The sequence below is a fragment of the Sebastes umbrosus genome, chromosome 8 (genome assembly GCF_015220745.1).
Source record: "Sebastes umbrosus isolate fSebUmb1 chromosome 8, fSebUmb1.pri, whole genome shotgun sequence".
NCBI lineage: Eukaryota > Metazoa > Chordata > Actinopteri > Perciformes > Sebastidae > Sebastes > Sebastes umbrosus.
Window position 1 is genome coordinate 34,052,256 of NC_051276.1, and position 27,128 is coordinate 34,079,383.

General features: G+C 41.6%; 1 protein-coding gene and 1 long non-coding RNA gene across 10 annotated transcripts in view; one reads left to right on the plus strand and one right to left on the minus strand.

The window, feature by feature from the left end:
* Window positions 1-27,128, plus strand: part of si:ch211-251j10.3 (uncharacterized protein LOC799483 homolog) — a 66,049-nt gene that overhangs the window by 29,387 nt on the left and 9,534 nt on the right. For 3 of the 9 annotated variants that reach the window (XM_037779066.1, XM_037779068.1, XM_037779071.1), the window contains exons 1-5: window positions 1,401-1,664; window positions 23,587-23,891; window positions 24,947-25,021; window positions 25,413-25,663; window positions 25,983-26,107. In XM_037779066.1, coding sequence (XP_037634994.1) covers window positions 1,521-1,664; window positions 23,587-23,891; window positions 24,947-25,021; window positions 25,413-25,663; window positions 25,983-26,107 — 900 coding nt within the window. In that variant the 5' untranslated portion in view covers window positions 1,401-1,520. Of the gene's footprint in view, window positions 1-1,399; window positions 1,665-23,586; window positions 23,892-24,946; window positions 25,022-25,412; window positions 25,664-25,982; window positions 26,108-27,128 lie in introns of those variants that run through there. The other 6 variants (XM_037779072.1, XM_037779067.1, XM_037779065.1 and 3 more) reach the window with 4 other exon arrangements.
* Window positions 2,952-19,777, minus strand: LOC119493608. Its single transcript, XR_005207998.1, has 3 exons — window positions 19,766-19,777; window positions 19,638-19,640; window positions 2,952-3,252 (listed from the first exon to the last, which is right to left on the minus strand). It is a non-coding gene; the product is annotated as an uncharacterized LOC119493608 (long non-coding RNA).

Here is a 27,128-nt window from a genome sequence, read left to right on the forward strand (position 1 = left end):
AGTAAATGTACATCAGTGTGTTTTCTTGTCTCATAGCAGCCTGCTGCTGCTGCATAGTGAGACAGTAAATGTACATCAGTGTGTTTTCTTGTCTCATAGCAGCCTGCTGCCATAGTGACATCAGAAACAACTCACCATCAATTCCCAAAGGCATGACGTAACGATGCCTTCAGGGACACCTCGTAGATCTCTGCTTCACAGTATACATGGTGTAAATATTAATTTACCACACAATATAGTCCTTGTTAGAAACAGAAAAAAGGGCTTTTGTGACAAAAATAGTTGTTTTGCTGGTCATTAAATGTTATATGTTGTTTGTTCATGTAGGTTACTTTAAAGAACTGGTATGCATATGAGGCGACTGTGGCTCAGGAGGTAGAACGGGTCGTCCTTTAATCTCAAGGTTAGCGGTTCAATAATGTCCGCGTGATGGAGTTGTTATGTTTAGGATGGGTAAAATGCAGAGGTCAAATTTCATGCAAGTATATGTATGTATGTGACGATTGAGGTAAAGTTTAAGTAAACATATTATTCTAATATTAGAAGAAGAAGAAGAATCCTCAGTAAGATTTAATTTGACCTTTATTGAACCAGGTAAAATCAATTGAGAACCAATTCTCATTTACAATGACGACCTGGCCAAGAGGCAGCAGCAAGAGCATAAAAACACAGTCCACACAAGCGACACAAACAGCACAGATACAGTACAGTATGACAAACATACAGTATGCCATGACAAGACATGAGAAAATGGCTAAAAACAGGATCGGTTAACAAGTAGGTCAGAAATTAATAAACACTATGTACAAAAAAAGGTGGATTACTGGATGTTCTTTGTAAAATTGTAATGGAAGAGAGAGAGAGAAGTGATCAGCAAGTACAGCAGTCAACTATGACTTGTTGCAGCTTTTGTTTGAACATGTTGAGAGATGTGAGAGCTGTGAGTTTGAGCGTGTTTTGTCGTGCGTTCCAGTCATTTGCAGCGGCAAAATGAAAGCAATTATGGCCAAAGACAGTACGGACTTTTGGAATGATGAGCCTAATGAAGTCACTGGATCTTAAACGGCGATTGCTGTCGGAAATGTGCAGAAGATTTGAGAGGTAGCGAAGGGTCATTCCCAGAATTGTTTTGTAGACTAGGAGCAGCCGGTGTTGTAGCCGCCTGGTGTGAAGGGAGGGCCAATCCACCAATCTATAAAGATCACAATGGTGGGTGGTGTGGGGGTGTCTGGTATTTCCTACAGCCGTGAATGCAGCACAGGCCTTTGGGGGCGGGGCTTAGAGCAGCTTCAGTCAGAGCAGCGATGATCCGACAGTAACAGTAACAGTAACGCCACAGAGCCGTTGAACCACAGACAGACAGACAGACAGACAGACCGACAGACAGACAGACCGACAGACAGACAGACAGACAGACCGACAGACAGACAGAGAGACAGCAGCAGCACCGACTCTCTCCGGTTCAAACACTAACATGTCGGGTCCGTTACTGAGACTGTGACTGGACTCTGCGGGCCTCCATGGTCCATTCTCCGGGGATGTTCGACTCGTCATGGAGGGTTCGGAGCATCTGGGACGGGGTGAGGCTGGAGGTGGTCCAGGACCGGAGCCCGGTGGTCCTCCACAGCCTCACGCACCTGGACCCGGACCTGCCGCTGCTGGAGGTGAGGAGAGGCGGGGAGGAGAGAGGAGGAGGGCCGGGAGAGGAGGCTGGAGGTTGGGTTGTGAACTAGAGGATGTAAAGACTGGTTCAGACTGGTTCTGAAGGTCCAGACTGGTTCTGAGGGTTCAGACTGGTTCTGAGGGTCCAGACTGGTTCTGAAGGTTCAGACTGGTTCTGAGGGTCCAGACTGGTTCTGAAGGTTCAGACTGGTTCTGAGGGTCCAGACTGGTTCTGAGGGTCCAGACTGGTTCTGAGGGTCCAGACTGGTTCTGAGGATCCAGACTGGTTCAGACTGGTTCTGAAGGTTCAGACTGGTTCTGAAGGTTCAGACTGGTTCTGAAGGTTCAGACTGGTTCTGAGGGTCCAGACTGGTTCTGAAGGTCCAGACTGGTTCAGACTGGTTCTGAAGGTTCAGACTGGTTCTGAGGGTCCAGACTGATTCTGAGGGTCCAGACTGGTTTTGAGGGTCCAGACTGGTTCTGAAGGTCCAGACTGGTTCAGACTGGTTCTGAAGGTTCAGACTGGTTCTGAGGGTCCAGACTGGTCCAGACTGGTTCTGAAGGTCCAGACTGGTTCTGAGGGTCCAGACTGGTTTTGAGGGTTCAGACTGGTTCTGAGGATCCAGACTGGTTCTGAAGGTCCAGACTGGTTCTGAGGGTCCAGACTGGTTCTGAAGGTCCAGACTGGTTCTGAAGGTTCAGACTGGTTCTGAAGGTCCAGACTGGTTCTGAAGGTTCAGACTGGTTCTGAAGGTCCAGACTGATTTTGAGTGTTCAGACTGGTTCTGAAGGTCCAGACTGGTTCTGAAGGTTCAGACTGGTTCTGAGGGTCCAGACTGGTTCTGAGGGTCCAGACTGGCTCTGAGGGTTCAGACTGGTTCTGAAGGTCCAGACTGGTTCTGAAGGTCCAGACTGGTTCTGAGGGTTCAGACTGGTTCTGAGGGTCCAGACTGGTTCTGAAGGTCCAGACTGGTTCTGAGGGTCCAGACTGGTTCTGAAGGTCCAGACTGGTTCTGAGGGTCCAGACTGGTTCTGAGGGTTCAGACTGGTTCCAGACTGGTTCCAGACTGGTTCCAGACTGGTTCCAGGCTCGTTCTGAGGGTTCAGACTGGTTCTCAGGGTTCAGGATGGTTCCGAGGGTTCTGACTGGTTCCAGACTGGTTCTGAGGGTCCAGACTGGTTCTGAGGATCCAGACTGGTTCTGACTGGTTCTGAGGGTCCAGACTGGTTCTGAGGGTCCAGACTGGTTTTGAGGGTTCAGACTGGTTCTGAGGATCCAGACTGGTTCTGACTGGTTCTGAGGGTCCAGACTGGTTCTGAGGGTCCAGACTGGTTTTGAGGGTTCAGACTGGTTCCAGACTCGTTTTGAGGGTTCAGACTGGTTCTCAGGGTTCAGGATGGTTCTGAGGGTCCAGACTGGTTCTGAGGGTTCAGACTGGTTCTGAAGGTCCAGATTGGTTCTGAGGGTCCAGACTGGTTCTGAAGGTCCAGATTATTTCTGAGGGTTCAGACTGGTTCTGAGGGTCCAGACTGGTTCCAGACTGGTTTTGAGGGTTCACACTGGTTCCATACTGGTTCTGAGGGTCCAGACTAGTTCTGAGGGTCCAGGATTAATTAAACAACTAAAACTAGGAATAAAAGGAGTTTAATTTAAGACCAGTTACCACCAAGAAACATTCATTTGTTTTAAAAAATATTATTATATAAAAACTAAAGATATCCACAGTGAGACAGAGGCTTTTACCCCACTTTTATTCCACTTTATTCCACATTTAAACAACATATAAACAGCTATATGTATTCAGAATACAGCAAATAAGTTAATATGACCCAGATGATGTCTTACACATCAGATGATGTAATGTAACATGCACTAATCCTATATTTTTAAACCCTGTAAATCCTTATTCTAATAGCGTAGATGCTACTTTAAACAGCTTATCAATGTCAAATGCTGAGTTGCTGTAAATGAAGAGATAACGGACTCTGTATGAGGTGATAATAACAGACATAACAAAAGTAAAAGCAGAAGTAAATAATACTAGATTGAGACACTGTGACCTGACTCTTTAGAGGAGACGGTGGCACGAGAGAAGCTACTGTTCCAGGATGACTTGCTCTTTTTCTGTGGTTACCAGTCCGCCCACACACACCCACACACCCACACACACCCACACACCCACACACACACACACACACACACACACACTCTCTCTTATTAAATTCAATACTGACGAGACGCCTACCGAAACCTTCCTCTGCAGGTGTCAGTGAGTCAGATCTCACCTAATGTCATGGAAACTTTAATACCGATATTGAGAATAGTTGTTATGTTTCTCATATCAGTAACTGGTATTTCCCGGTTCAGATCTAGAAGCTAATAGACTATGTACTGCTTGTACTTTATATACAGTATGTCTGTATAACGTATACTGCAATAAGGTGTTGCGTAATGACAAGGGATGTCACGGTACCAGAAATCTAGTAGTCGATACCAATACCGTTGAATTTACACGATTCTCGATACCAAATCGATAAAAAAAACCCCAAAAATAAATAAATCCTATGTAAGTCAACACGCACTCCTTTATTAAAACATTTGAACATTACAAAAAACAGAGGCATGTAGCCTTTAAAGGTCCCATATTGTAAAAAAAGTGAGATTTTCATGTTTTTTTTTATTATAAAGCAGGCTTAAATCCTATATAAATACTGTGAAAGTATCAAAACACTCAATCCACAGCGAAATACACACAGCCCGTATTCAGAAACTCTGCGTTTGAAACAAGCTGTCAGGATTTCTGCCCATTCGTGATGTCACGAATATACAATATTTAGACCCTTGACACAATTTTAAACGTAAACACTCTAGATGTGTCCCAGTTTATTCCTGGTTGCAGTGTATGGGAATGACATCAGCTGACAGGAAGTACACATGGGCCGAAGCTGTTGCCTAGCAACACAATTCTGTTGCAATTCCGTCAAAATGCGCTAAAACGGAGCGTTTCAGACAGAGGCTAAATACAGGCATATTCAGGCTGACAGTATGAGGAAAATAAAGTTATTTTTTTAACATTACAGCATGTAAACATGTTCTTGTAGAAACACAAAATACAAGTATGAACCTGAAAATGAGCACGATATGGGACCTTTAAGTAATAAATAAAAAGAAACATCTATTAACATTGCAAAACAGAACAGTGGCCTTCAAGTATTTAAAACAAACTATATTGTCTGGATGTCTGTCTTTGAGGTGCTAAATTGGAAGTATTTCCTCCTTTGGAGAGAAAAGTACGACGGCACCGTTACTGCACCGCATACTGGTTTCTGCGAATCTATTATTACTCCTTTTAAATCCGCCTCGAACGCAAAGTACTTCCATACCCGACTCTTGCTATTTGTTTTCTCTCGTGTTGAGGCGGAGGTAGCGCTGCAGCTGCTGCCTTCTTTCACGTCTCGTGTTGTTGTTTTTTTCCGTGCTGTTACGGCGTTCTTCTTCTTCCTTCATTTCACGGCAGATGAGAGCACTTGTAAGCGTATACTGCCGCCATTAGATCAGGAAGAATCGCATCTCCAGTACCTCCGCTCCGGTACCAAATGACCATTACAGGCAGAAGAAAACGAGTACCGTCACATTTTTAGAATGTTGGTACCGAGTTGGTACTGAAGTATCGGTTCTCGTGACATCCCTAGTCATGACCGGGTCTATTAGACATTATTTAATAATACTAAGAGTCTACGGTCATGCTAGCAGCTCTGTGGTTAGAGCTAAATGCTAGGGCTGCAACTAACCATTGTTTTCATTGTCGAGTATAGCATTATTATTGGTCTGCATTCAGAATTTCCTCATGCCCAAGGTGTCCAACCTACAGTCCAAAACCCAAAGAGATTTGATTTACAATAAGGCTGTGAATCAATTAAAATAATCTGTTCAAAATGTACCTTAAAGGGAGATATGTCAAGTATTTAATCCTCTTATCAACATGGGAGTGGACAAATATGCTGCTTTATGCAAATGTATGTATATATTTATTATTGTAAATCAATTACCAACACAAAACAATGACAGATATTGTCCAGAGACTCGTGGGTACCCATAGAACCTATTTACATTCACATATCTGGAGGTCAGAGGTCAAGGGACCCCGTTGAAAATGGACATGACAGTTCCTCCTTGCATCAGTTTGGAGCATTATTTAACCTCTTTCACTACAAGCTAGTATGACATGGTTGGTACCGATGGATTCATTAGACTTTGTAGTTTCATATAATACCAGTATCTTCACCCGCTACAACCTAAAAATCACAAGTTGTGTTAATATGTTAAAGAAATTATGGTCTACTGCAATTTTAAATCGCAGAAGGCACGATATGTGTTTGGTTACAGATCCCTGCAAAAATCACAGTTCTAGTTTCATATGATACCAGTATCTTCACTCTAGTTTTAAAACTGAGCCGGCTACAACCTCTGAGTTGTGTTATTATCATGTTAACTTTGACCGTATTTGGATCAAAGGGGTGGACCAACCAACCCCGGAGCCATAGATATGACCCCGATGCTCCTCTGGCAGGGTATTTTCTTTGTAAACACTGAGCTCATTTCATATCTATAAATCTTTTTCTCCCACTACGTCACTTTCCTCTTCAACCCGTGACCCAAAGTCTCTCTGTTATCTGTAGAAAAATGGATTAAGTGGAAACATTCTCCAGCTCTCCTTACATCGCGTACTTGCGATCAGATCAGATCAGGAGGGAGGATGATGAGTAATCATATTTATCGGCCTTATGTAAGGTTCTGGGATCGGACCAGGACAACAGTATAACTGATACCACATGGAGATCTGGTCTCTGTCTGTCTGTCTGTACGGATTCTCTCTGGTCTGTTTGCCATCAATCAGACCTGGACTGATACAAGTTCTTCCCTCCTGAGCTCAGAGACGTAGCTCCTCCAGCTAACCTGCTGCCTCTAATCTAATCCTCTCCTCTAACACAATTACCTAATGCCTAATCCCCCTCCTGCTGCAGAGGCCGAGGGGTTTCCTCCACAATCGCCGCCTTTCTTCCCGTCGGTCCAGAAGCTGAGGTGGACCTTATTCAGTGTCATGGTTCTTTTTTACGGTATAAAGGGTCACTGGGGCGGGTGTGGTGGAGGGTTGGATTGTTAGTTGTTGATCCCTGTGGCTCCATGTGACCAGCAGCAGAGTCTCTACGTACTGTATCATATAGCTAAGGAGATCAAATGGCTTTGAAATGTTGGTTTTCTATAACAGATCACGTTACATCTTTGTCAGACAGAACAATGATGCCGCGTTGACCCAGTTTATGCTCATTCTTCTTTCATACTTTTATTGTTATACGTGACTAAAGGTCACTTGGAGATGAGTGCTGATGTGCTTGACTTGGGTATATAAATGAGTAATGGTTGGCTTCACGCTGGCTAATTTTTTAATTTTCTTGCTTACAAACAATGGATGGATGGGTTTCTTCTCACGCTTAATGCCTCTTCTGTTGATTTATTTATTATTTATTTATTTATTAAGTTATGGCGAGACACCTTCCACGTTTGGCTACCAATGAGGACTGCAACTTATATATATTGTTTTCAATTAATCATTTAATCCTTTAACTTATAAAATGTGATAAAACTGTGGAAAATGCCCATTAGAATATGTAAAGGCCAAGTTGATGTCTTTAAATAGCTTTTTTTTTTGTCTAAAAAACTATCCACAATCTCAAAAGAATCTGTTAACCGTCACATAGGACAAAGAAAAGCAGCAAATCCTCCAAATTCAGATGATGGAACCATGAAATACTGGGCCATTTTTGCTTGAAACAAATGCTTATCAAAATAGTTGTAATTGATCAACGAATGGATTAACTAACCAATAATTTCAGCTCTAGTATGATACCAAACAATATGTTTTCAGTACTTTAATTTGAGGAATATAAACCCATTTTTTCATGTTACAAAGAATCCATTTTCAACTGCAAAATTTTGTCCAAGCACAAGCAACTGTGCAAGAACTTTGCCTCAATGAAATAGTCTTAAATTGCCAATATTTTGATTAACAAGATGAAGACACAGTGTCCAAAATGTTCTTGCTTTACTCACTAAATATTTTTTGGGAGAGTCTATTTAGTGTGCGGGCACCTTACGTTTTCCAGAATATAAATCTGATCATTCGATGACCCCTTTTGGTTCTTGACAGTTTTCGACACTACTGATGAAGACATATTTTGGTAGAACGAAAAAGCACCGTCCTTTTGTGGGCTTCTTCTGTTTAAAGCTTTAGTTTTTTTAATTTTAAAGGACCATTTTGTTGGATTTCAGGGGATCTATTGGCAAAAATGGAATATAATATTCATAACTATGTTTTCATTAGTGTATAATCACCTGAAACTAAGAATCGTTGTGTTTTCGTTAGCTTAGAATGAGTCCTTCATATCTACATAGGGAGTAGGTTGTCTTCATGGAGTCCGTCATGTTTCTACAGTAGCTCAGAACGGACAAACCAAACTCTGACTTTAACGTTTTTACGTTACCTTGGTTACGCTTGGAAAGGGAGGAGTGAGCGGAGGGGAAATCAGTTGGTTGCAATCTGCAACCTCACCATTAGATGGCTTAACCCTAACGCTACACACTGGTCCTTTAAGGTTGATATGGTTGATATTGATTTTGCAAGGTCTGTAGGTCATAAACTTCCAGATTTAGTTTGCAGTTTGGTGTGATGGGATAGAGCGAACTGTGTTTAACTCAGCTGTTTGAATATCATGTGTTTAAGTCTTCTTTTCACATGTTTTACTTAAATTTATGTAACCGTGTCGTTCCACTGTAATCGTATTTTCATGGGAGCCGAGTAAACAATACCGAGTGATGTAAAAAGGAAAAAAAGCTGCAGTCAAACAGTATACAACAGTGAATTGAAGCTAAAAATAGTCCTGATTAAGAGAGGAGTTCTGAGAGCGCCGTCCAGTAACAAACCAGCAGGATTAGGAGCCAAACCAACATAAAACACTGCTGAACAAAGAACCAACTGCTGCTCATTGAGGTCTTTTAACAGTAACTCCTTTTAAACCGTCAGCTCATTCAGTTCTGGACCCAAAGATCAGTTCAGGAGCGTTGGGTCTGAACATCAGCCACTTATATGGAAGTCTTCAGATCTATTTTTAGGAAGTAATCAATGCTGACGGTGAAATCAGAGACACAGAGCTACTGTAAGTAACTGATCTAAAAACAGCTTTCTTTCTGCTGTATCATGGTCTGATTGGTATCAGTGCTAACAGAGATTCAGCCAAGTTTACAAGCAGTTGAATGACATGATACCACAGAACTGTACAGTAGTTCATGCACATGGAAGAAATAATCTCAACATGCGATCAGAAACAAACAATATCTCATTACAGAAACAGGAAAGAACACAATGCTGGTTTAAAGTTTCCTTTCCTATCTCCAAAGTGAAAGTATCAGCACTACAGTGTAGAACTGTTAAAAGTAAAAGTCCTGCATTCAAAATTTTACACAAGAAAGTATAAAAGTACTAGCATCAAATTATGGTAAAGGTGGAGATAATTTTAACGTTACTACGAGGAACTTTGTGTGGATTTTGGCGGTTCCTGTGGACGAAAGCGGTAGTGTTTCCAAGCACCAGAGTCCCTTTAGAAAACCTCTCATTTTACTACAGCAGGGTCTGACAGTGTTCCCCGCGTAGTCCTGGCTCTGGTTCTCCCGTGCATCCCTTCCCTCCAGCAGGCCCAGAAATACGGCCTCCCGCTGGAGTCTGAGCTGAAGGAGTTTCTGGTGAACCTGCATGATTTCGTCTAATTTTGCTTGAATCCGACCCGGTGGCACCGATGATAAGCATTAAGAATAACTATATAGAAACAGCCAATATTCTCCCTGATGGTCTTGACTTATATAGCTCATATAGATGCATCAATATTAAACTGAGACTATTTCATAACCAGTTAACAGTAACTTTAATTACTTTATATACTGCTGTAACCTAAAATCACATTTTATTTGTTGATAGTATTTTGTATCAATAATCTCAATCTGCAAAGTAACTAAAGCTGTCAAATAAATGTAGTGGAGTAAAAAGTACAATATTTCCCTCTGAGTAGTAAAGTATAAAATAGCATAAAATGGAAGTAAAGTACCGCACAGTACTTGTGTAAATGTACTTAGTTACTTTCCACAACTGCTTGTTGTTATGTTTGGTGCAGGTTTATCCATGTGATCCAGACTAGAGCTGCAACGATTAATCGATAAGTTGTCAACTAACTAATTGATTAATCAGTTTGAGTAATCTTTTAAAGAAAAAAACAGTTTAAATTCTCTGATTGCAGCTTCTTAAATGTGAATATTTTCTGGTTCCTTTCCTTCTCTATGACAGTAAACTGAATGTCTTTGAGTTGTGGACAAAACAAGAACATTTGAAGGCGTCATCTTGGGCTTCGGGAAACACTGATCAACATTTTTCACCCTTTTATAGACCAAACAACTAATCGATTAATCGAGAAAATAATCAGCAGATTATTCAACATGAAAATAATCGTCAGTTGCAGATTTAATCCAGACCTACAGTGAGTGTAAAACATCAGATCCGAGGCACACGTGGAGGAGGTGGATGTCACATCAGGACACTCTAGGCTGCAGTGATCGTAGGTGAACTGTGATGTGCTCTCTTTTAACATTGAAGCATTGATTGATTGAAGCGTCTCGGTGAGAAACAGGAGCCGGAGCGTCCGAGTCGATCCAGACAGAGGAGCTTTTGTCCCCGCGGTTCGTTTTGAGGAGAGTCGAGTAGCCGAGCACTGGATCTCAGCCGGCAGACACAACGACAGAAACAGACAGCGGCTGGAATGTGAAGGCCTGCGACGCCTGGAGAAATACTTAAACCGTCTGATTCCTGCACTCGCTGTCTGCCTGGTTCTGGTTTAATTACCTGGACTGGTCTTCTTACATAAAGCAACTTTAAAAAAAACATATTAACTAAAGTGTATTTAAAGAGAAGGATGCAGCTCAGTGTCCCAAATTGAATCAAGCTTGCCTCCATCATGTGACAGGAATCTGTAGGGCTCTAGTCATGCAGTTGATGTTTTATATTTCCCATCTGGACTGAATTAAAACATGACATATGCTGCCTGCATGAACCTCAGATCTGAAGGTTTCCGGGTCTATAAATCGTACATTATTAGAGGAATATTTCATCATTTTTTTTGCATCTTTTCTGCAAATTAGACGAGAAGATTCATATCAGTCTCATGTTAATGCGTTAAATACGGAGCTGGAGCCAACAACAGTTTATCCATCCAGTACTTCTGTGCAGCGTCTCCCACTAGAGCTCTGGTTGCCAGATACCTGGGAGCTTTGGTGTTGGTCTCTGTACAGGCACAGTGGTACCAAACCTGGCAACCTCACTGCAACGGAGAGACTTAATTGTTATTTGACGTATACTCAGCTAGTTTGAAAACGTTTTAATCTCATAAATATCAGAACTGAAATTGTTTTGAAAACAGATGTGACGTCTTCTGTAGTTCTTATGATGTGCAGACATGTTGGTGCGTATTAGATAGATAATTAAACTGCGTACTTACCGACCTTGAAACCTGAAATATAGGGAGGATTTCAATATCATCCTCCCCCACAACAATTTGAGTTTCATAGATTTTGTTTCCTGCATTCTGGTGACTTTTAAAGAATGAAAATAACAAAATAATAAGTACACTGCCACTGCATTTTTTATCTTGAATACTTAGCGGTTTGAGCTGCGCTTCTCCGCTGCGTTCAGCTTATAGTGCCAGAAACGGGTTGTGATAACGAAAAGGAAAAAATAAGGTGTGAAAATCAGGAGAAATACGAGAGAATTGTGACCCCGGGAGGAAACCGGGAGAGGACGGTGAAAAACATGAGTCTCCCGGGAACAACAGGAGGGTTGACAAGTATGTAAAACAGATATCTAAAAAACAAAAACTGGTGTGAGCAACACTTGAGAATAAGTAGGACACATTAACAGATATAAACCTTTGATCACACAAACAAGACAGAGAATGAACTCAAGAACTCAGCCTGTGTTTACCTTTATCATTTAGTGAAAACAAGACTGTAGTATTTTTCTTTATTCAGTCAGACAGTGGAAGGAAGGATGGAGCCGTTGAGAAGGTTCTGGAGGGATTTGATTTGATTCAGCAGGATTATCTGGTTCCTGTTCGCTGTCTTTACTACTACTGTACACTGTCTCTGGGCACAGCTGAGACTCACAGGTTTTTGTGTTTTAAAGAAGTGATTATTCTTTTTCTGGAGCTTTTGATCCTCATCAGCAAATTGACTTTCCATGATTCCAAACATCTAAACAGATACGATCAAAAGCTCTTCAACAAGCGAGTAAATGAGTAGTGGTGATATTTGTTTGTCAATGTCTTATATTGTTTGGCAAACAGATGATATATAATGATGGAAAACAAGTAAAAACTCATGATCAAGAAGCAATAATTCCTATATTTAGTACTTTATCTTGCCAAATAACTGATAATACAATGAAAACCAGTTGTGTGTGTGAACAGGGTCGTCTAAAGCACAACAGCATTGTTCAATAGTTCAGCCAAGAAAAGGTGAAAACAAAAGAAAGTGGGACACGGTCATCCCCCACCAGACTCCACTGAAAGATAAGAGGTTTATTCTCCTGATGAAACTCTGTACGTGTGATTGATAACGGCTGACAAAGCCAGTTTAGCTGCAGGCGTGTATTACTAATACCTGTCACAACAGCTCTGTCACCACGTTTTAGGAATCACACGGACACGAATGCACTTAAATCAAGGTTTGGTCTTTGTGTACGAGAGCAAATAGAACAAGAGACAAATAAGCAAAAAGTACAAACAACTAGAAGGCACTTGAAAGAAAACAAACTTCCTCTTTCCCATCACTTTGAATTTAAGTAGATTTATTGACGCTGTAAACAAGCCCGGAGGACTTGGGAGTACATCTGAAGTTACAGCTAAATAAAATTAATTATCTGATGGCCGGAAATGTGGATCTTCTTCTTTTCCAAAATCGAATCAGTCGTTCTTTGGCCCGCGGCCTATCTGTCAACTTAATTTCACAGAAAGGAATCTGTTCATGTTCACGTCAAGTTTTAGCTGGAAGAGGCACAAACAAATGACAAAAATAGAGCCTTTGTGTTGGCGGTAATTTAGAAATAGGAACCTTTTTAGATTAGTCCAGATGCAGGGAAAGTACTGCCAGTGTGGTAGAAGAAGGGAGTCTGTGTTTTAGGCTTGTTTGTTCAAAGAGACGACGGAAAAGAGAACGTTAGATATCAGCAGGAAGATCACAGTGACATTTGTTTCATTACATTTTTAGTCATGCTAGTGAGGCGGCAACGTCGGTCGGTCTAGACTGAAATATCTCAACATCTATTGGACGGATTTCCTTGAAATTTTGTACAGACATTCGTGGCCATGAGGTTGTAGTTTTGAGTGAAATGTCTTGACAACTAGTGGATGGATTTCTATGAAATCTGGTTCAGACATTCATGCTCACTTGTTCCAGATGAATTGTAATAACTTTGATGACCCTCTAATGTTTCTCTTAGCGCCATCATCAGGTCAACATTTTCATTTTTATGACCAGATATCTCCACTTCAGCTGGACTTGAGATGCGAGACTGGAGTTGGAGTTGAGAGACGACGTGTACGACCGGATTGTTTCACAAGTAGCCAGTTGACATGCTGATTTTAAACCAATAAAGCGAAATCATTGTCAGACGATAGCCGGTGGGTTCCCAGAATGCATTTCAGCCAACACATTCCGACACTTTTGCATGAGGACTGTTTACCTACATTCAACCAAAGCCTGCTCTAACGTGATTGGTCGATACTTGGACTACAAACAGAAACCAGAACATTTCCGTTACCAAAATCTTGTCCTGTTGCTACAACTTCTACATATGAATACAGGATCTGTTTATAGAGATTAAGTGCTAATCAGCAAATGTTAACATGCTAAGTTAAGATGGCGAACATTTGACGTGCTTTACATCAGCATGTTAGCATTCAGTAGACTTGAACCATTAATCAATGAATCAATAAGTCGCTCTGCAGAAGGTGAATCAACACCTATCCTGGTAATCAATCAATTGTTTGACTCACTTTTCAAGAAAATCACCAAATTTTCCCAGCTTCTCTAATTTTGAGCATTTTCTAATTTTTAGTGATTTCAATCATTTGAAATTAATCTCTTTTTTTTTTTTTTACTGTTAGTCAGACAAAACAAGCAATGTGAAGATGACACCTTGGGCATTTTTATGCCTCCGCAGCGGCATTATGTTTTAGATGAACTGATTAGATTTTGGTGGTCAAAGGTCACTGTGTCCCGTTCACGTGAACATGATATCCTTGGAGGGAATTTCTTCAAATTTGACACCAATGTCCACTTAGACTCAAGGATGCACTGATTAGATTTTACTGGTCAAAGGTCTCTGTGACCTCACAAAACACGTTTTTTGGCCAAAACTCAAGAATTCATCTGCTAATTATGACAATTTCACACAAATATCCAACAGGATCAAATGATGACGTGATGATATTTTGGACAGACATGGATGTAAACTGTAACTTGGCGGAGGCGTACAAACGCGAGGCGGTAATTCTAGTTTAGACCAATCGATTAATCGATGAAATAATCAGCAGATTGTTTTGTGATAATTAGCAAATATTAGCATACTAAAGTAAGATAGTAGATATGGTAAACATTACACATGCTAAACATCAGCATGTTGGCATTGGTTGTTATTGCTCACACAACCTCACAGAGCTGCTGGCATGGCTGGAGATTCTTCATTTCAGCTGCAATGATGTGTTTTATCGTGCATCCGTAACTACACTTATGAAAAGCTGAAGAAGAAGAGGTTTTGTATACTCCATTAGAGAGCGTGTTGTCAGTGAGTTTTCCCGTTGTGTGTGTGTAGGTGTAAGAAGGAGGGACATTCAGCTATTTAAGGCTCTGGGAAGGTGAAGATTTCAGTGATTTCAGTGGTTTCAGTGGTTTCTGCTTGTCGAGGCTTCGCTGCCTCAGTATTTAGACCTCTGAAGAGTTTTCTGAACATTCGGTAACACCCCCTCCCCTCGTCCTCTGTCACTTGCCCTACATCCAAATGATCTCACATGCTGTCAGCAGCCATTGTTAGCGAGGGGAAGTCACTGGCTTGTGCTACAGGCTTGTAATGGACGCGTGCTATTGTTGGCTTTGTTTAGGTGTTGAATGTTTCGGGGGGGCAGGTTTCTCTTTCCTCTGGGAGTTTCCCTGCTGATCTACATTTAGAGCTGGGCTCCGAGGGGCTTTCTTTCTTTCTAAGAGGTCATACGGGACCGCTGCTATCGAGGCAGGTGTGTTCTCTGTTGATGAGTGCTATAAAATCTGGCAGACGCCTCCGAACGCGCTCCCAGAGGCGATGTTTGTGGCTTTGAGGGGGTTTTGGCTCAGCAGAATGAGGGTTTGTGTTAGTTTTAGACCTGTTCCCGTGCCAGGTGGCTGTTTATAGAGAGACTGTACACCATCAGATATGAAGACGGGAGGTTTGTTTTGCAGGATAAACATTTTTATTTCCAGATGAAGAATCATGATTGTGTCTCTGAGATGACGACGAGCAGGTCAGCCAAGAGCTCAGCCTGTTGTTAAGACTGTATGTCACTCCCTTTAACATCTAATATCTGTAAAGGATCACTCCCGTTTATTACAACCTGGGTCTTATTTTTAGAGTTTTAGCCATCATTCCTATCATCGATAATAACTTTGTGCTTATCAAGTTCATGTCTGAGATCAGGGGACAAGGCGACCACTAGAAAACCCCAAAAACAAACTTATTACCAAACTGTACGTTATAAACATCCATCGCAGGTCGCGGGTCGTCCACTAATCATAAGGTTGGTGGTTTGATCCCCAGCTCCTCCTCTCCACTTGACGTAGTGCCGTTGGGCGAGACACTGAACCCCAAATAACTCCTGATGGTCGGGCCAGCACCATGTACTCATAACTGATAGAAATGATGGACAAAAGCATGAAAGACCCAAAGTTGTAATAAACTGGAAATATCCTTTCAAACGTAGGTACTGAGAAATTGAACTTGTATCAGTCGTTCTTCCTCATTTAACTTTTATTCAGCTTCTCAAATGTGAGTAATTGCTGTAATTTTCTTTGTCATTTATGACAGTAAATTAAATATCTTTAGGTCTTGGACTGTTGGTCAGACAAAACAAGCAATTTGAAGACCTTGTAAATTGATAAATCGATAATGTTGCAGCTTAAATATCAATGCCATTACTGTTTTTTGGTCTTAAAGGACAAATGCATACACGAGTAAATGCCTCACACCACAGAACAGTTTCAGGAAACCCTGAAGAGAGCTACTGTCTCATATTGGACACTGTGGCGTGTTTTCAGTACCAGTACTGCATGCACTGGATCATTGATGTGTCATTGAGCATCATGCAGGTTAATTTGCAGGCCAGTGACTGATTTACCATGAGATTGTTTCAACCATTGTCGGGTTCTTAAATACTTTGTGCCTTATTTGACAAAAAGCTTCTCTTAAATTACTGTGCACAACTCTCTGAAACATCACGTAAAGGTTTATCGATTTCTATAATCTCTATCAGGGTTAGTTTAACGCAGATGAATCAGCTGATTGTTGTTTAATGTCCAGGGAAGGTCGGGGATACATTACTGTACATGCCTTTTAAATGTAGAATTAAGTAGAGCTGCAACAATTAATCGATTAGTTGTCAACTATTAAATTAATCGCCAACTAGTTTGATAATCGATTAATCAATCTGAGTAATTTATTAATTTATTTATAATGAAAAAAATGTAAAAATGATCTGATTGAACTTTTTAAATGTGAATATTTTCTGGTTTCTTTACTCCTCTATGACAGTAAACAGAATATCTTTGAGTTGTGGACAAAACAAGACAATTCTGGACATTTTACTAATAACAACTAATCAACTAATCGACAATGAAAATAATCGACAATGAAAATAATGGTTCGTTGCAGCTAGAATGATGTCGTGTCTTTAACCTGTGTGCAAAAATAAAAAGTGCAAAGAAAGTGAGATTTCTGCCGTTTTAGACAGATGTCATCTACGTGTGGTAAAAGACAGAACACCATCATGTTAGATGTTTGGTGTATTGAAATGTCCATTGAAACAAAACAGTAAATGCATTCATCCGTTCTCCACTACGGCTCATGTGACTTGATTCCTCTTTCTGGAAATTTCCCTTTCTCTCTCTCTTTCTCTGTCTCATCACTCTTTGCTGACACTTTTATTCGCCTCACATTCCTCCAGCCCACATGTACATTCATGGTCATTCATGGTCTGGACGCTGTAGGTGAACGTAGATCTGATCTGAAGTGTTGGAGCGAGTGAGGAGGAGGAGGAGGCCGACTCTGGATGCCAGACATTTCTGTGGACTTTCCAAAAACTCACTTTAGAAGCCAAAAAACACTTCACAGAAATTTCATTTCAGAGTTGAAGAAGAGTTTCAGAGTTTAACATTCAGTCCATGTCTTTATGTTTATGACATTTATCAGATATTTAGCTGATGAAAGAGATTGTAAAGTGACTCTCCTGCTGTCAAACAAAAGAGTGTGACTTGATTTGTGCTAACACCTCTTGGTGTTTGTTTTAAAGTGCTGGCTGCGTGTACCTGTATATTCTGGATGTTTAGACGATAACGGTGCACGTTTCACTAGTTGTCAGTGTTTAATTGGCCCCGGTGTTAAAACCACCACCCGTCTGATACGTCTGGATAAAACAAACATTTATATTTTTATTGTAAATACCTTCTGACCCAGTTTCTCTCTGTTTTATGCAGACAGGAACATGTGGCGACTAGATTTAGACCAGTAAATAACCCCCCCGCCTGTGATGCTGTTTGTTCAGTTGCATGGTTTATTTCAGTAAACGGTAAATAGGTTTCTATAAATAAATGTTATCAGTGTCTTTCTGTTTTTAGAGCATCGTGTTCAAAATAAAATGTTCTGGGACATTCAGTGTTCCCGGCTGGAAGCGTGAACATTTTGTGGTTTTATTGCTTAATGACTGTGACTAACATCATCCGTATAGATCAGCTAATGGGAGCTTTGAACTTAAACAATCAACAGTAACACATGGAAAGTTACAATAGGGATACCACGGAGGAACGTTCACACCAACTTAATAAACCCGTGACAACACCAATGTCTGGAGGAGTTAGTGAATAATCGGTAACATCGGACATTTTACAAGAAAAGATTGTTGTCGATGACGCTCAATATCTGTAGAGCGCTTACTTTGATGTTTAACGTTGGATAGCTGTGTGTCTGTTAGTGTTGAAATATCAATACATATTGATACTGAACATATGAAATGGTTTTAATACTCATCATATCAATACATGGTAGAACCAGTACCAGTTGCGCTTTCTGCTCTCTCTTGGTACCTTGTACCTTCAAGGCCTTGACACACCGAGCCAACGGTCGGCCGTCAGACAGTTTGGGGCCGTCGTTGAGCGTCTGTCGGCCTAGTTTATTCGGTGTTTCCCGCACTGTCGACTCTAGTCTGCCTGTGTCGTTGGTTTTTCGGGCGATTCAGCATGTTGAATCGGTGGCGGAGCTCGTCGGTGTGAGAAATCACTCTGATTGGCTGTTAAGCTTCAACGAATCAGTGCAGGAGATGAGAAACAGAAGTGAGGAAAGCAAGCCAACGAGTAAAGTCAAGAGTGCGCACACATTTTCCATCTTCATCTCATCTGATCGTTCCAACACACGGATATTTTCACAGCGACATGAACATCTGGAATGAAGCTAAGTGATGAGTGAGAGTGGTGTGAAAATGGTCGGCCTCGGTCTTCCTGTTTCCCTTTTTGAATGATGAATACAGACTACCGCCGCCGGCTGTTGTGGAGAGTTATTTCCTCTCACGCAGGAGCAGAATGTACGTGCTAACTGTCCGTCAGCTGTCGTCTTTGCGGTGTGTTCGAGTTCAACTTTTTTGGCCAAGACAAAGGAGACGTGAGGCGACGCAACAGTCGGCCTTTGTCGCTGCTAGTTCTCTGATGTCGGCTTGGCGTGTCTAGGCCTTAAGTTTTCTAGTTTCATATGATACCAGCACCCTCACTTTAGCTCTAAAACCTGCTACAGCCTCTGAAAGAGAGTAAAGTCAAACAAGGTCGCCGGCGTCCACAAGGAGTGGAAGAGATCAACTGAGGATAATCCAATTTTTTTTCAGGAGATCACAGAGTTAGGAATTACATGAAGGTGGAGTCTGTGATTTCCAATGAAGCAGCGTTCCCCTGCGAGCAATTAACAACATTTAGCTGCGTTTCTTTTAACCATCTTTTGTCTGTAATTTTCCCCCAAAATATCCTATTTCCTGAGCCAGGGTCTGCCTATCTTTAGAAGCCACTTCCTGTGTGTTTGTAACCAGGACGGTGCCGATCTGGTTGATGAAGCAGCTCCGAAGAAGCTCTGAGTCAGGCTGAAGGAATGTTTCTGAGGGAATTCCCTCTCATTTACTCACAGCTTCTTATCGACGTTCAGAATCCAGTTCAACACGGCTTGGCTTGTTCAGCTGCTGGAGTCCGATACTCTGCTGAAAGAATGCAACCCTGACTGAATAGCAAAAAGCCCTTTCTGCATTTTTTAGCAGCTACGTTATTTGAGCAAAGTGCCCAGAGAGGTTTCATCTTATCCACTTTAGAGACCGAATGCAAATCAAAGGGGTCGGTCCAAAGAAACATTTAGAAAGACTCGGTGAGAGAAGAGTCCTTCATCACCAGCTGCAAGTGTTAATTGCGTTCTTCAGATTTAAGACCGACCTGCTAACGTTGTCTAAAGTTCAGCCTTTTTTAATTGAAGAGGTCTCTTGTCAGATGTTTCCTGGTTAGAAAACGCTCACCTGCGTCCCGACTTCTTGGTGACGGTTAACAGGCAAACATGCTGGCTATTTGTCAAAGCTTTTATTTGTTCCTTTCTTTCTATTTAAGTGACACTGAACCCTTCTTGTTTCAAAGTATTGATCGCTCAGTGTTTTGTTCAAGAGAGTTTTTGGTCCTCATGGCGACGGGATGAATGGGAGCATTTATGGTGGGACGTGACGTGGCGGATGGAGCGCGGCGCTGCCCTTGAGCGATGCATTTTTTCAGGGCTTGAAGTGATAGCAGCGCGGCCTCTGTGGTTTGGCTGATAAGCGGCTCTCCTGCTGTCAAGGCCCTCCGCTGCAGCTGGGCCTCAAGCCTTTATATCTGAGCAGGATTTACAACAGTCCAGGGGTTTGTCTCCCCATTTATCTGTCACACACACACCCTCCCTCTGAAACACACTCTGTCAGGAGGTTACTGAAGTTCAGGTTCTGGGTGTACACTTCTGTTGATGGTTTGATATCCCAGTTAGAGCCACTTTCTATGCTTTTCTTTCTTCTTTCTTGTGTTTAAGAACACATATTGTTGCTTTTCAAGCCTGTGGAGCAGCATCAGCTGTCTTCTATTCATAACCCTGTGTGTGATTTGAGGTTTTTCCTGCAAGTTGTTGATCTTACTCTGTTGTTGGAGGACAAAAGCATCCCTCTTTTAACTGAAATTAATCACATTATTCTCTAAAAATCTACGTTTTTGAGAACAAATGTAATTCACTGAACTCCACAGAATGGGTTTAAAGGTCCCATATTGTAAAACGTGTGATTTTCAGGTCTTTCACATTATGAAACAGGTTTAAGTGCTTTATAAATACTGTATAACTATCGAAACGCTCAATATACGGAGAAATACACACAGCCCGTATTCAGAAACTGTGCGTTTGAAACAAGCCGTTAGGATTTCTGTCCATTTGTGATGTCACAAATATACAATATTTAGATCATTACACGGTTTTAAATGTAAACATTCTAAATGTGTCCCAGTTTATTTCCTTTTGCAGTGTATGTAAATAACATCAGCTGACAGGAAGTAAACATGGACCCAAGCTGTTGCCTAGCAATGCAATTCCGTTGCAATGCACTAAAACGGAGTGTTTCAGACAGAGGGTGAATACAGGTATATTCAGGCAGACAGTACCAGGCAAATAATGTGTTTTTTTAACATTAAAGTATGTAAACATGTTCTATTAAAAACACAAAATACAAGTATGAACCTGAAAATGAGCACGATATGGGACCTTTAACTGTCTTTGTCCTAAATTTTCCAACCAATAGATGGATTTTATATAAAGAAAACCAGGAACAACCACCTCAGATACTGTAGAACCCTGAGGAAGGCAAGATAGTCCAAAACCAGCGTGGCATTTTGGAGAAAATGTATTCAAACATGCATTTTTCTGCTACCTGGTATTCTGATTTATTTTCCGGCTCTGCTAATTTTATATTTCCCTTTTACTCAAATGTTAACGATCATAAACTTTAGATTTAAATTCTGTATTAATCACGTCAAAAACGATGAACCTTAAATACGAGAACAGTAGCAGACAGAGCTCGAAGATACTGTATCACTTTTTCCAAAATTCACAGCCGTCCTCACTTTGAGCTCGTCTCCATGGCAACACGGACACAACAGAGCAACTTGGCGTTGACTGAGATGTTACCGAATAGATCCCTGACCTAAAAAAAAAAACAGTAGGCAGCGAAGCACGGGGAATCACACTGAGCCCTGGAGATGGAGTCTGATGACTCACGCTCCCAGGATGCACTACAAGGGGCCGTGACAGATTACATGCACATTCCTCCAGTCGAGGCCTCGGCTTTAGTGATTCACACCAACTGTAGCTCTGCTGTTTGGAGTTAGATGTGTTCAACAGCCTCGCTGCTCAGCTCACACTGTCGAGGTTTATCTTCCAACAGTTCTACAGACTGCTGATTGTAAGCACACGCTGTAGTGTCATAAACTGTTCTTTGTTTTGAAAGATGCGCTACTGAGTTGTAAGAAAGGATTTTGTAATCCTTGAGTGATAGCAGGCGTCTTTAGTCTTTTGGAGTATTAACTATTTTGCCTTTAGTAGTATCAGGTAAAGGGAGAGTTCGGGTGTTTCTCAGAGGAGTTGTATGAGGTGCTTCTCCATAGTCAGTTTATTACCTACAGTAGATGGAGTTTGGAGAAACAGACGTGTTTTAGACATCTAAAAAATTAATATCAGTTTAAAGGGACTGTTTGTAAGAATCAGAAATGTCTTGTTAACAGCTTCACCTGTGGCCGTTAAGTCAACCAAAGTCAGCGTCCTGTTGCTCGCGCTTGTGCTCGCTCTACATAGACATGAACGAGCATCGCTCAACACAGTGAGGAGACACACGTCAGCTAAAACCTCAATATCACTCTATATTTCAGCTGCTTGGCAGTAATGTTAGCTGACCAGACGAAGGTCTCTCCATGAATCGATGCTGATCCTAGTGTTGACTTTTCCAGCCTCAGACTCCCGACCGCGGCCGGAGGGAACAGGGGAGACACCGGAGTTTCTCGTTTCTCGGAGCGCCGTCACTTCACAAGACACGGGAAACCTCTGTTGGTCTGGAGGAGCTGCAGCATTTATTTCTGCACAAACGTCCGCTGAACATTCACTAGATATTCTCAGAGCTAAACTAACTCTTCTGCAGTGTGGAGTGTGCGCACATGTACGTGAGAGTGGAGCGAAAGAGCGAGAACGAACGCGGTGTGTGAGTGAAGGCAGGCAGGCAGAGGAGCAGAGTACATCAGAGACTCCGGCCCTGGAGACCAAAGCTGCGGCCAACACTGTTTAACAGACGGGCTTCACTAGATACAACCAAGAGGTTTTGGTGCTTCCGTGTAGTTTGTGTTGGAGTCTGAGTCTGAACAGCGTAGCTACACGCGAGCGCGCATGGGACACCGACCCGGATTGATTTATAAGTGTAAGAAATTACAAACAGTCCCTTTAAGTGAAGTAAGTTTTATTATATTTATCACATAATACAACAAATTCTCTCAGAAAATAATGAAGAGTTTAACAAATTCAATTACTACCAGTACTAAAAACATAGTACTGTATGGTTTGGACCGAGGCCTTTAAGGTCAATATCCCAGTATCGAAGACTTTGACCCGTTCCCAGTCGATGCTGTGGGTTTCGGTCTCGTGTTCACAGACACTTGATGTTTGTTTTCAGAGTTCATTGTGGTCTTTGAATCAGAGAATTTAGACTGTTTAATCGATTATGAAATGGTTGCAACTCTAGATTAATGATCTGTTGATCAGCTAATTGTTTCAGCTCTCCTCCAGAGCTCCGTCTGTTAAAGTATCAGGATCAGGAAAGATTTAGTTTCACTCTTAATCTGTCAGAAGTCACTCAGCTTATTTAGCTTTAAAGTTTAGTGACCTGTTGATTAGTTTCATGTTGTGTAACTTTCAGCAGGTTTCACACATGACGTGTTGTTGACAGCGGTGAGGATGAATGAAACCGTCTCTGTGAGTTTTTTTCATGTTCAGGAGAAAAAACAAGAACAAGATGCAGCACCGGTGACATGCAAACAGCCCACAGAGCTCTCATTCATGCAACAAGCGGCTTGTGTTAATTCCCTGTTTGGGTTTATACAGGCTGCAGCTTGTATTGTAGTGCCAGTTATCCAGTAAGCTCTGTTTAGTAACAAGCTATTGTTTGTTTGTGCACGGCCACGCACATGATTCACCGGGTATGACTCACGGACCAAAGAGAAGAGAGCCGGGTCACACAGATGGTCATAATTAAAGGGTATCGTCCCAAAATGTCATTTTTAACTCGGCGTTCCGCATGGTAACGGGGTCATCTTTTCCTCTGTCTTCTCCGCCCTCTAATCTGCAGATATTTGAAGAGCTCGTTCCAACGTGGAAAAATCCAGCACACAATTTAAGGATGTAACTCAAAGAATAATTAAGTAAAATGTCTTATTTTGCATCTCCTCTTGTCTCGCAGAGCTCGACGCAGGAGATCGGCGAGGAGGCCGAGGAGGACGCCATCTTCACCATCACGTTGAGGAAGGTGCAGCTTCACCAGTCGGCCAGTAAGGGGCAGCGATGGCTCGGCGTGGATACGGACTCGGCACTGAGCCTCTACGAGACCTGCAAGGTGCGGACCATCAAGGCCGGCACGCTGGAGAGGCTGGTGGAGTACATGGTGTCGGCGTTCAGGGGCAAAGACTCCACCTACGTCACCATCTTCCTCTGCACCTACCGCTCCTTCGCCTCCACCAGGCAGGTGCTGGATCTCCTGCTCAACAGGTACAGTGATGGCAGATGACACACCTGTCTGTGCACCAGTGGTTCTTAAAAAAATTAATTGAAAAATGGAGTGATAAATAAGTGATTTGATTAATTTATAGCCGATTTGGCTAAAACAGTTGTGATATGATGAAAACAGAGAGACATGCTTCATCAACATTTTCCATTTTGGGCGCAATGTCCATTTTGCTGTTATCTATTGTATGTGTATTTTCTCTATCCTATTACAATATATGATCTGGTACTTATAAAAGTAAATTAAAAGAAAAGGTGAGATCTTTCGTCCCCTGAAAACACAGCAGCACAAGAAACAAGCAAAGAACAATTTAAAAAGACATAATAAACCTTCACAGAGAAACCGTAAAAGAGAAAGTCGTTGATGTTATCTGTAATTAACTATTCTCAGCAAGCCGACTCACTCGTGCTTCTCTTTTTCTTGTAATTTTAGTGCTGATATTTGGTCAAATTTTATGTTATTTTCTATAATTTAATTACAATTTAAAGCTGTCTCAAAAACATCTTAATGTATTTTACGATTTTTTGATTAAATTTGTCTATTTACAAATGTCAACTTTTTTAAATTGTATTCCATACATCAGCTTTGATTTGATTTTAACACAATTCTTACTATACATGTTAAATGGGAATACGTTTTGTTCAATAAAGTTTAGAAAACAAGCTCACTGACTCCAGCTGTCATCCAAACTGGTAGATTTTAGCTTTTGACATAAAAGAGATAATGATAGTCAGGAGGATCTTCAGCTTTTATTTTGGCATTTCTAAAAATGAGTTGGCTGATAAAGCTGTTACAGAAGGGTTAAGTTAGAAAATTAAGTTTAAGTATGAACGTGTGCCGTTCCCAAATGAGATATCTGACATTTACAGAAAGCAACGCCGTTTCTCACAGGATGAGTTAAAGCAGAACATCAAGAAAATATCCGAACTGTGCACACCTGGTTCTCTTTATTTCAAGTCCGGTGTATGAAGAATTGAAATGTCTTGTTCATTAACGTCATTGAACGAGACTAAACTTGAAACTTGTGTTTGTGTTTTAGGTATGCCAAGCTGCAGAACGTCCCTGTAGCCACGGCACACCGAATCTCCCAGGACGACTGCACGGAGCTGAGAAAGTGAGTCTGCTGCTGCTGCTGCGACCTTCAGCGCCGAGCTGCCAACATTAATCACTGAGTGCTTTCACAGCGCCGAGCCTCGGCCCCACTCCTCCCTCTCCTCCCACTCCTCCCTCTCCTCCCACTCCTTTGAAGGGATACCAACAGAGACTGAAGCTGTAGCAGATTATTTCTTTCTGCTAGACACCTGTCAGACTGTTGCTGCAGGAGTTTGATTAAACACAGCTCATGAACTTCTCAGAAAGAAACTCTTTTACTGCTTCAGTTTTACTAAAACAGACCGTTACAGGAGTTAATTCAACCTCATGTTAGCAGTGTTAGCACATCTCTTTGAAATCAGGGGTTATGGGTAGCTGTTGTGTTCATGTTATTGTGTGTTTGTGTTTTGCAGCACCGTTTCGTCCATCCTGGGCGCATGGCTGGACCAGTACTCCGAGGACTTCTGGAGTCCTCCGACCTACGACTGTCTTCACCAGCTCATGTCCTACCTTCACCACCACTTCCCCGGCTCGGACCTGGAGCGCCGCGCCCGCAACTTGCTGGCCCACTTCCACCGCCGACATCAGTGTGAGCCTGATCCTGATGGTATGAAGGCAGGACAGGAGAGGGACAACAGCAGGGCAGGGACTCCAGGAAAATGGGGTCAGGGGAGACATACTGGATTATTTTTTTGATTGTAAATGAATCTTGTGCAAAGTACAAACAGTTTGTCCTCTCATGTACAGCTCCACATTTCCTGCAGCCGTAGACACAATGTCAGTTCGCATGTCTCTGTAAAGAACAGTTTGGTTGTACAAGTGATAAGGACTCGATGTCAGTCGCTGTCAACACACGAGAGATTGAGCACCAAACAAGCGAGAAGGTCACAGGAAGGATGAGAAACAGCAGAAGTGCAGGAGCTGTGTTCATGTTGAGCTCAGGTTGAGGCAGCGTTGTGATGTTTTTGATTTAATCTCTTCAGGGGAACACATCGGCTGCCCTTTCGCTACGCAGGAAGAGAGTGGCTTCGAGGACGAGCTTCCTGCTTTCAGCTTCCTGTCGTTTGACCCCATCATGGTGGCGGAGCAGTTCACGCTCATGGACGCGGTGAGGATGTTTCCCTTATCAACAGATGTCTCCTTCAACCTCTGTTCTCTTCCAAAGTCACTCTTTAGAGTTTCCCAGACAGTTTTTTTTAGGTTCTGCAACTATTTTTTATTATCAATTAATCTGCCAATTATATCTTTTGATTAATCGGTTTATTGTTTAGTCCATAAAATGTTCAAAAACAATGAAGAAACGCCCAGAATTTCACCTTCAGATGTCTTTTTTTTGTCCGACCAGCCGTTTTAAACACAAATATAATCTGTTCAGACATTAGACAAGGAGAAGCAGCACATCAGAGACGCTTTAGCATTTTTGCTTTTAAAAAAAAATACTAAAATGATTCATTGATTATCAAAATAGTTTCTACATAGAGCTGATACGATTAGTGAATTGATTAATTAGTCAAACAACAAAAATGTATCTGGAACATTTTGATAATAAATTAAATTTGTTTCAGGCTTTACAGGAACAATAAACTGATGAAAACAGGTTTTTAAAACAACAGTTTTGCTGCAATAAAAAGGGCCGAAGCTTTTTGCATGTTTTAGCCCGTTAACCTCAAATCACACATTCTGCACATCTCAGTGGTTTTAGGGCATTTCAGTACCTTATAAAAATCTGTCTGCAGAGACTTGAGATTGCGAATCCTTCACAGTGAATATTAATTATATTTTTTTTGTTCACAATTATTTGTTTTAAAAACTCCCTTTTAGTGCATTTAAAGAAGCTTTGGTGTTAAACGATGCCCAGTCATCTGATTCTTTTAGAGTCAGACAAACAGCCTTTTTAAACTACATTTTTTAATACAGAAAACGACCGCAAACCACAAAGGAGAGTTTTCAGAGAGGTATATCCATAAAGTCGGGGGAGGCAGAGTAAAAACAAATTGCTAAAAATCGATGCAACAGAGAGAAAGATATCTTCACCTCCAGTTTGAGATTCTTCAGCTCCCATAATAGCATCATTTTGTGAGCATCCCCCTTTGTCCACATCTTTTAAAATCCTTTCCAAAGCCTCACAG